The sequence below is a fragment of the Eucyclogobius newberryi genome, unplaced genomic scaffold (genome assembly GCF_026437365.1).
Source record: "Eucyclogobius newberryi isolate DKJ021-1_F unplaced genomic scaffold, fEucNew1.0.hap1 SCAF_6, whole genome shotgun sequence".
NCBI classification, from domain to species: Eukaryota; Metazoa; Chordata; class Actinopteri; order Gobiiformes; family Gobiidae; genus Eucyclogobius; species Eucyclogobius newberryi.
Window position 1 is genome coordinate 10399111 of NW_027316278.1, and position 10988 is coordinate 10410098.

General features: G+C 39.0%; 1 protein-coding gene across 1 annotated transcript in view; it reads right to left on the reverse strand.

Annotated features, from left to right (window-relative positions):
- Nucleotides 1–1281, reverse strand: part of nr5a1a (nuclear receptor subfamily 5, group A, member 1a) — a 21201-nt gene extending 19920 nt beyond the window's left edge. Inside the window, exon 1 of the mRNA XM_072433543.1 lies at nt 1171–1281. Coding sequence (XP_072289644.1) covers nt 1171–1192 — 22 coding nt within the window. The 5' untranslated portion in view covers nt 1193–1281. The remainder of the gene's footprint in view (nt 1–1170) is intronic.
- Nucleotides 1282–10988: the final 9707 nt, after the last annotated feature.

Sequence of the window (10988 nt, forward strand, 5' to 3'; positions counted from 1 at the left end):
ACCGTTTATCTTTCAACAGGAACACAATTATCTCGTGGTGATACTTGTCTTTAGTCGTGTTAATCGCACTGCATTTGATTAGTCAGAAACCAATCTGCAACTGAACGTGTCAATTAAGAGATATTTTGCCATAAGATTCCAATTCACACGAGGGTTCAAATGGATCAAACGCGGCTCCATAAACTAATAATAATAAAGGTTTCACGCATCCTGCAGTTTATGCTTATTCAAGCTATTGGATAGGCTGTGTTTAAAAATTATGCTTTCAATAATTAGTACAAAAAAATCAGATACATGTCAGATTAAATTAATATTTATGCCTGTCAATTTTACAAGGGCCCGTGCTGTCTTTTATTTTCTTATTTATTTGTTACTGCGACTAGTACTGTGACAGACAAAGCAAAATAAAATTATAAGAATAGAATAAATTCTTGATTCATTGATTCTTGATTGATTCATATTGCAAAAAAATATATACAATACATATATTTAAAAAAATACACCGTATTACTGTATAAATATAAATACTATGGGCTGAATAAAGATGCTTATATGTTTCAAAATAATTCAAATGTCCACCTGGCTTAATATAACGAGGATATGAATTACATTAAAAAGAGATTTTGAATAGATAAAAAAAGAATAGCATTATTTTTAGGCTTTTTTTAAATCGTTTTTAAATCGTGCACGCAAAAAGCTGTGGCGCAGGTGCAACAGGCGCGAGCTCTGCACAGAAATAAAGCTCTTATGTTGCTGGTGTCCACTGGCATATGTGTGTGTGGGTTTTTTAATTATAATTTCTGACTTAAAGGCAATTGACATTCTTAAAAAAAATAAAAAATAAAAATAAAAGTCTAATTCTATCAAAGTAAGATATAGGCCAAACATTTGTGTACATCTCTTTTTACGATTTATGCATGTAATTAATAGTATAAAATCTCAGAGGAGGCTCCGGGAAACTTGAATATTTCACCACAGGCAGCTTCAAACATCACACTTTTTTCTTTTCACAAATACCGTTGGTAAATTGGCCTTCTCTTTATTTCAAATATACATTCTTTCAGTATAAATCCATGAAATCCTCTGCCAGTCATTCCACTCGCTCTGCCTCATTTCCAAACGCGCTTTTCTCTTTTTTTCCATTTGTAATAAATATGACGCGTTTCTTACCGTGTGTCTTGTCTCCCAGCATCGAGCAGCGGCCGCGTGAGGATCGTGGGTTGAAGCTAGAGGACGTGGTGGACCCTCAGCCTCTCATGGGCAGCTGGGGGGCCTCGGGCTTTCGGGCAGTTACGAGTCAGCTCTTCGTAGTGCGCGTCCTACCACCCGCTCGCTCTTTTCTGCGCGCTGCTTATCGCTGACTTAGGCTCCCCCCACGCTGCGATTGGCGGACGGCCGGGACACGTGACGCAGAGACGCTCCGTTGCCTCCCGGTGGAAATACCAGCAGACAGGCAGATGTGAACCGGAGAGGCGGCGAGGAGAGGCGGCCAGGGAAGAGCACCGCGTCCCGGTCCAAAAATGTGTCTTTGGAGAAAACTGCGGTCTACAGAGTTCTTCTATCAGGCGTTAAAAGATGTCTGTTTTGTTGGTCTCGTATTATTATTCACACTTTTCGTTTTTTTGTGTGTGTTTTTTTCAATTATATGCATATTTTTTGACATTTTATTTCAGACATTTCTCCACGGTACGAATTTGCGCTCAAACTAAATGAGGCCTCGAGCAGAATAATGCCACGCCAGAAAAAATACAGGATAAAAAAATTCCCTTTGCTTTTTAATTTGGATTTCTTCATCTGATTGGAAATATTCTCTGATAAACTGAAACGCACAGAAACAGATTTACGCACGCGCGGAACGAAACGTAGGCCCCCTCGACATGAAAATACCAGGTTCATGCTTTCAAGCCTTTTATGAGTTGTGTTTGAAAAGAAATAAAAGCGCGTTTAGCTTTGAATTATACAGGACAAACATGAACTAAATTGAATGACAGTTACATTTCTGCAAAACGGAGAATGTTGCGTTCATTATAAATCTAAAAGTCCAAATTGAAACGCATGTTCTTACGTCACACCAGTGTCTTAAAATTGGGCAAATGCGTGCGCGTGCGTCCTGCAAACTGCCAAGTTACATTCAAATCTTTAAGTCTATTATATGACAAATGAAATAGACCATACTTCTTATTTCATTGATACAATTTATACATAGTTTCTTTGCTGCGTCGGTCGTGCGTAATGCAGTGGATAAAGTAGCACTGCAGGCCTTTAGACCAAACACACACTTCCTTTATGAAGTACTAATACACTCTGAGTAGGCCTTGAGTCCGAGCAGTATACTAATAGTTAATTTGCTCATAAAGTAGCCTTAAACAACCTTAAACAAGCTATATTATGCATTTTTCTCATTACTTTCTAAGCTATTAAACTGTATAACTTTTTTTCTTAAGTTTAAACTGCAATATTGATTTAAAAAAAAAAAACGCCTTGATAATAAATGGCAGAATGTTCCGGGAATGTCTTTTTTAAGTTAGTAGAACGTTCCCTGAAGGTTACTTTTGGTCATTTTAAGGTTATTATGGAATGGTTGCCACTAACAACCCTTAAACTGTTGAGAAATGCCTCTGTAGCATTTCTGAACCCTTTATGTACGACCTAAAGTTTTGCGAAGTAAGCGAGTAAGTATGGAACAATGGGCGGGGATAGGGGGTAGGTGAAAACAGAAATTTTCTGAGCACTCAAGTCCCAAATACAAGACAAGACAGGATCACTCAACACGCACGAATCACTCAAAACACAACTGTGAGCGACGTAATGGTGAGCGAACGCCGTTATAACATTAAAACATCAAAAAACCTTTACGTCGCCTTTAAAATGAAAAGCGCTGACACCAAACGCACCTGCACCCATTTCTATTTCCATCGTTTTTGGTAATTCCAGCGCCTGTATATTTGTGTGAAGTGGCATTAATAATAATTGAGAGTGACGGGGCTTTTTGCTGGGTAAGGGCTCCGGGACTATTGTTAGCGGAGGCAGGAAGTGAGGGCGGCTGCTGGGGGTCACCGTACGGAAACACGGACAAAGCTCGTAACGTTAGATCATACTTTTAAACCAGGAAGTAAAGCCATTGGTGCGGATCTGGCAGGCACTGGGGTTTTCTAAGGATGCCCCTGTACGCCCTGTATCTGTAACTCTAACATTAGATATCAGCCATTAATAGGGGGCAACGTCATTCTTCAAGTTGTCATTTTAAAATAAGTACGAATGGCGAATGGCCTTTAAGCTGAAAAATGTAGTAATAAGAAAACGTTGTCCTTGCGATTCAAATCTGTTCGTACCGACATTACTGTGCTTCACTGTGTAGTGGCATGTATACATACATATACATACATATACATACATATTATACATACATGTAAGTAACATATCTGGCATCTTTTTTGAATATATAAACCAAAAAACAGAACATGACTAGAGAGAGAAGAAAAAAAACATCTGTAAAATGTACCGTATTTTCTGGACTATAAGTCGCACCTTAGTATAAGTCTCACCAGCCAAAAAATGCATAATAGGGAAGAAAAAAACATATATAAGTCGCACTGGAGTATGAAATGTGGTTGCAAGTGTGAAAATAACAAATAATATCACATATAAGTCGCTCCGGAGTATAAGTATAAGTATAAGTTGCACCCCGACCAAAACTATGAAAAAAGACTTAGTAGTCCGGAAAATACAGTATGCATGTTTTTGTCAGAATGTGATTGATTTATTGTTTTCATGTCAGTTATAATGTTTGTATAATGTTGTGTTTCAGGACATTACAACAGTCTTAAAACACATGATACATTCTTAGGTCATTCTGTAATGCGTTCATCAAAGCTACAGCGCCCCCTGTAGGATTCAGTCACACAGAACGTATCGCCACCATCTACTCCCCCACGTGTGTCGTGTATTAGTCCAGTTAATTGTCATTGGCAGCTGTTAAAACGGTGCTGACAGTTAATCATTTGAACACTGCTTCAGCGCCATCTTTACATCCAATCTGCCCGGTCCCTCGAGTGGTCACAGGAAGCTGGACTATCCCTGCTACTGGAGGCTTAGAGGGTTTAAACTCAATTCAAAGGGTTTTAACACATGAATGAATTTGGGACTAAACTGACACTAAACACTGAATTATACAAGGATTAAATCGGGACTAAAACATGTTTATAGGGACTAAACTGGGCTCAAATAGTGGGACAAAACAAGAATAAATGAATTTACCCAAAAAGAGTCAAGAAGTATCACTGTTTTGGTAAGAAAACAAAGCATGTGGATAAATGCATGTATTATGTTCCATTTAAAAGTTTTAAGTCTTTATGGAGCATATACATTTTCACTCGATTAACATTAAATAAAAGTAACTGTTTGCTTTACTGTGTTTGAACTCAAATATGTTGTAGGCTTTAGGTCTTTACAGGAGATTATCACTTCTCTTTTTACGCCTTTCAACAGCCTCTGTATAATTAATTACCTGTAAGAAACAAAGACCATAAAATTAACAACACTGATTGGCACCGCAGACTCACACAAATCACACTTGGACAAATCAAACCCGGCATTCACTCAGTGCGTGTCGGGCGCTAATGATTCTCTTCCTTTGGGCTTTCAATGGGCCATAGCTCAAAGATGTTAATTAAAAGACGACGCACGTGACCCAAAATGACCCACGTTTAAACAAATGATCCAAGCTGTCATTTTTCATCTTCCAAATTGTCTTTGACACAGCTTTTCCTCATTAACATTTGCCATAATTAGTCGAAAAAAATCCTATATTGGACGTGGACGTGGAGACTGTGACGCTCGGACAGCAGGAGTTTGGAGTCGCCGTGGAGACCATCGTCTGAAGTCCCTGTCAAAGTGGCCCCGCCTCCCTGTGGAAAAGCACAGCACAGCAAATGTGTGAGCCGAGTATTAGTTCAGCACATCCCGTTGATAACTTGTATTTATCTATCTGCGTGACCTCTGACCTCCCTCCTCTACACAAGGTCCTGGATTAGGCCCTATCAGCTCATATATATATCAGCGAGCGTCCCGGGCCGAGGGAGCCGGGCCCTCTGTCAGTACAGGAGAAGGATGGCCTATCTAATGTTTGTCTGCGCCACCATTTTGTTTGGTGAGCGTGCTGTGGCTACAGGGCGGCTCTGTCTCTGTCTCCCAGATATATTTGTACAAAAAATAAAGGGGAAGGGCTGAGGCCCGCACCGTGTTTAGACTAAATCCATTATGTGTTGAGCAGCGCGGCCCCTGCCCTCCGCTCCTCTTGCTGTGATACACAATCTGTGTGGGTGAAAGCTTCAGCAGGATGCTCAGTCTATGGAAAATCACTGATACTTGTGTCTGATATAGGAGATACGCATACGCAGATGTGAACGCTATCATCAGACTAAATTACAGAGCGCTCTGTTACTGTCTGAGGCGTTCACTCAGTTCAGCAGCATTTAAAGCCCTACATCATATAAGAACGTGTGTCAGACAGGTTTATGGTCAAATATCTACTGCTTTTAGTGTTTTATTCCTATTATTGTTATGTTCTCTTGTGTTGACAGGAGAATGTGACCCTAAAATCATGTTTTTATCTGATAATAACAGTTATCAGCCACTATATGATTACTGCCGATAGATAGGCTTGTTTACTACGTTTATCTCACCGAACAAAGTTTTAGAAGCCAATTGTTAATCTCTTTCTTTTAGCTATTTTGATATGATGTTATGTCAAAGGGAACTATGGGCTTTCCAGAGAGATGTGTTCAGGTAAACAGAGCTGCTGATTCAGATGTGTGCGATGTGACATGAGACCTCCTCATTTTCAGATCCATTCAGAGTTCATCTTTGCACTTACCTCAATCAAGTCCATCCATATGTGAGTGTGTGTTTTTTTTTTACTATTTCCGTTCAAGGCTGGAGCCGCCAGAGTTCTCATGGAGATCAGCCGCTCTGGTGAGTGGCAACGCTGCACTCACTTATTCTGTGGGTGCAATCGCTGCAAAGAGAAGTTCTCACGCTAAAGAACACAGTTGTGATGTGTAAGAGACGAGACAGCTGCACAGTGTCCGGACGGTCATGTTCTCGAAGGCTTTATGGGACAGGACAGCTCCAGCGCGAAGTGGGGAAAGAGGGTGAAAAGATGGAAAAGCATCACCAGCATCACCACGTGCGATGCCCTGAAAACAGCGACGTTACACGCGAGCGCTGGGCGATACCGACAAAAATCAATGACTGTGTGTTTTTGTGGACCGTCTGGATCGTGATGTTCAGTCGATATTTTCACACTGTGTCAGAAAAGTGCTCAAATGTGTCTGTAGATGTTTTGCTTTTGTCGCACAAGACGTGAAAGGTGCAGAAAATTAACCACACAAGTGCAGAAATATCACTTTAGACTCCAAAACAACAACTATTTTAAAATTTATCGATGTGTTTTATAATGTACCCTTTTATTGTAACATATGTGGAGCGTTACAAAGACACATATTTACACTTTATACGCCACAGAGACAGATATAGCCACGCTTTTTATTCATTTTTCGATTTCAGCCAATTATGTGTCCAATGAGTTGAATTGAAGAGGTTTCTTGTCAAGGTAACTCACGATTCACTGCAGCGATAAGGAGAGGTGTGCGTATCTAAAAATGTAAAAATGTAATCGATGCAACGCTCAAAAAATGGCCTAATAAAACCTGAGATCTTGAAAAACTATGTAATTATTGTGTTCATTGGACAACAACATATAATGAAGTATTGATTCCGGCCACATGAATATAAACTGGACTTATATAAAACCACTGATACACTGACTTTTTTTAATTGTGGGGTTTATAAGTGCTTATTTCACTTTATAAATGGACAGTGTATCAGGGGCTAATATCGATATTGGCTTTTATCTGAGATGTTGTGATATCGGGAAAAAAGCTTAAATACCAGTGCTGATATTTGTGAGTGACATTGAAATAAATAGATAAAGATAAAGGGGAGGCTGCATGTTTGCACAATCAACAAACTAAATACACATATTATGTTACATTGCCTGAAAACAATATATATATTTATTTCATTCTCAATATTTAAAATGTAATTAAAAGGAGCTCAAACTGAAGAAAAAATAATAATAATACAAACAATGAAAAATAATTATAATGGCACAATATGATAAAATGTAAATGAGGTTATAGCATCAAATAATCATAGCTAAGTACAAGGACGTGGGCGGGGCTAGGGGGTGAGTGAAAACAGGAATTTTCTGAGTGCTCGGTTGCAGGACGAAAGAGAATTACTCAAACATGTGAATTAAAATACAACTTTGAGTAAGTTAATGATGAGGAAACACGGTTGTTACGAGGTTAAATGCTCATTAAAGTAGATTTTTTCATAATATATCCCCTTTAACTACAGTTTGTGGGTCTTATTTACTCATCGTGGGCAAACATGGGTTATCAGCCGCGACAGCCGCACAAATATCGGATATTGGTTAGATTGGAAGAAAATGCATTGCAGATTTTCATGAATATGTCCATGACCAAAAAGGTACAACAACAAAGCACTTAGAAAAGGGAAATTTAACAAGGAGCAACAATAGTGTGTGCGCAGAGAACCAGAGGCAGGGGGATTTCCTCAGTGTCGTCAAGCAAGGTCAATAAAGAATAAAGATCTTACCCTAAACATGTCTGAAAGCGGTGTGTGTGTGTGTGTGTGTGTGTGTGTGTGTGTGTGTGTGCGTCATTCATCACTGAAGAATAATGACGAATGACGCATGACTGACTTGTGCCCCCTGCTGGTCACATCATGACGCCTGCAGTTGTAGAGAAAGGTTGTGTGTGAAATTAAGGGGCATTTCTGTAAAAATGTACCGATATTTTGTATTTGTTTTCACTTTTTGGAAATGACAACGAGGGGGGAAATGCACAAAAGACTCGATTGATGATTTATTTACAGCGGAAACGTGTTCAAAATGTAAGAAGTACATGGAATAAAGGCAATAAACGTTGTGGTTGCTGCGGTGAAATGTCAGTTCTGCAGTTGTGTTTCTGTTTTTGTGTTGTTTTTAGGCCATTATTGTGGTTTATAATGAATTAAATGTAAATTATATTGTGTAAAAATGTAGATTTAACTGTGATGTGATTTAATTGCTGTGTTCCCGCTTGCACCTCAGTCAGCGACAGAAGACGTATGCAGTTTTTTTACTCGAGTAAAAGAACAGATACAGGAGCAAAAAGGAAAGGAAAGGAAAAGTATCATTGGTAAAAAAAATACATGTGAAGTATAAAATTTTACATTTCGAGTAAAAAGTTAAATTATCTCAGATTTTGATCATTATTAAAGAATGAAATGTGGCGATCTTGATCAAGAATTGTCCTGATTTATTATTTCTTTTTTTTTTTTACTACTTTTTATATGTTTATTTTTTTTTTTTATATTTCTGTTTGCTCAAAGTCAGCAATTGAACTCATAACCTTTAGTCAGGATGTCACCTTGAATGTGCTGGAAAATAACCTTCCTTTTTGGTCCTTTCAAAAGAAATATTGTAGTAGAAAGTACAGATTTCTGCTCTCAGATGTAGTGAAGTAAATTAGACAGATAAAGTAGACATTAAAGTACACATTATACTTAAACAACACTTAAGCCCAGTACTTTTACTTCTAGTCCAAGGCCTTTCTGGCGCACTGCTCTTTGGAATATTCCACCGTGTGAGGCCAGATATCAGACATTTACTGGTGGAAAAGTGAATAAATCTTCTGTTTGTGGACTTGTTTCTGAAGTTTAGCGGTGAATCACCTCCACAAGGACATAAGGCTTCTCCGTAGTCTCATTTATCAAACCGTTCTTTATGATCAGCCTCGTTTGAGTGTCCAGCACCACGGTCAGCAGCGCTCGAGCCATTGGCGCAGTCACGGGAGGTTGGCAAAGATTTAGCAGCCACGTGTTTGTCGGTCAGTCCCAGGGCAGCTGCGGCGACAGAAGAGGCTTACCACAAAGTGAGGAGAGCGGATTATTTATTAATTATGGTCGTGTGTTGCACTTTGAGAAGGTTGTAACGCACAAGACTTAATTTGTAATACTTATGGCAATATTAGTGTATTAATCATCTATTTATGCTTATTTAGGTGTATTTAGATATTATTATTATTGAGTAAGACGGACAAAAAGAAGTGGTCCATGCTTCATATTTTACTGTTTATTATGTGAAATGTTAATGTGGAGTAAAATGTCTGGCTTCTAACTCTTTCTCACAGTTACATTGAGTTTCTCCCAAAAAATATGTTATTGAAAGTTAAGTAAAACAATAATGTATTGTAATTTACCACTTGAAGTAAGAATTTATATTCATAAATTGTGCAATCAAACACTCACTGGATTGGATCAAAATCTTCTAAAATGCCATATTAGTTGATTGATTGATTGATTGATTGATTGATAAGATTTGAGATGGTTTGATTCTTTATCTCTTTTCAGGAGCTTGTGATCACTTCGAGCGTTCATTGTCAAGTTTAGGTCTTTCATTTTTTTTTAAGAAGAAATCAGCTCATCTGTTGTAGTGAAGCTCATCTGTTTGAACCTTTTTAAATCTAGTTTAGAAACTTATTTATTCAGACTGGCTTTTAACTTTTTTACTCTGTAATGTGATGACACTTTATTTTGTACAGTTTTTTTTTTGTTTTTTTTAATTTTATGTTTTGTACTGCCTTGATTTGATTGTGAAGCACTTTGGTCACTTTGAGTGTTGTAAAGGGCTCTATAAATAAAGCTTAAGGTAAAGGTAAAGATAGATAGATAGATAGATAGATAGATAGACAGATTGATTGATTGATTGATTGATTGTCAGATTGTGTTAAAACAAAGCTCAAATGAACTATAGTAACAGAGCTTCAGGCCCCAGCAACACTTACCCAGATATTTGTGTAAAAGCAGATCTTTTCTTGTGTTTACGCCTTTTTTTCCCTCAAACACGTCATTTTTTACGTCATAAACCAGAGATGTTTTGAAATGCGTTGAAGATGTTTTTAATTGGCAGCACATCTCCGACACGTGTGAACTGAAAAGCTGCATATTTTCAAATCCGTGCAGCGCGTGTCCATGGCAACGCGGCCTTGTCAGTTGTGGAGTGGGTCCTGAACTGAACCGCTGCCGTGTCAGACTCCATGAACTCCATGAAGGACTGGCTTGATACGCAGCAGCATCAGGGGCCACAAAGTGACCCAGTTAGTCTTTTCACAACATCTGCAGTGTGGTCTGTACCATGTCCCCTCTGCCCATGGTCCAGGCCCACCTAACAGGGGGGCCCACCGCCCCTGTGCACCAAACCTCCCCTGGACATGCTCAGGGTGGGTGGGAGAAAGAGCAGATTTTTTTGAGGTGCTCATTACCTCCAGTCTGGACATCTGGCTTTGGTGCAGTCGCTGTATACTTTTTGTACTTCTGTATTGATTATGTACACTATATTCAACCTTCTGGAGATGCCACAGAAGAGGAGCCGGCTCAGATCCATCCTCCGCTCAGTGCAGTGTCTTTCTGCAGGTCCCATAAGGGCTGATAGCATTAAATGGCCTTGATCTGATGAGGAGGAGAGAAGCAGTTTCATAGTTTTTGTAAAGACATTTTATCAATGCATTTGACATTTTTTTCTTAGAATTGTTCCTAAGCACTGGATGACCTCAATAACAATAAAGAGGAGATAATACATTAAACTGCCTTGTTTAAGCAAAGGCAGTTTAATGTCTGTATTCAGCTGTTACTGACAATATTTTTATAGCCAAACTGCAAAATACCTACAACGAGTGAGGCAAGTATTAAGAAGACAGCTCAATGGCAAGAAAAAGTCCTGAGCAATAAGCAGCTCCGCCCTGTCAGGGATCTGATGCCGCCCTGCAGGAATACGGTGGCCAAAGGAGGAGATACAGACCACAGATGTTAAGACACAAAAGCTCCTGACCATGTATGGAGGGTTCCACCCGATATCCAGC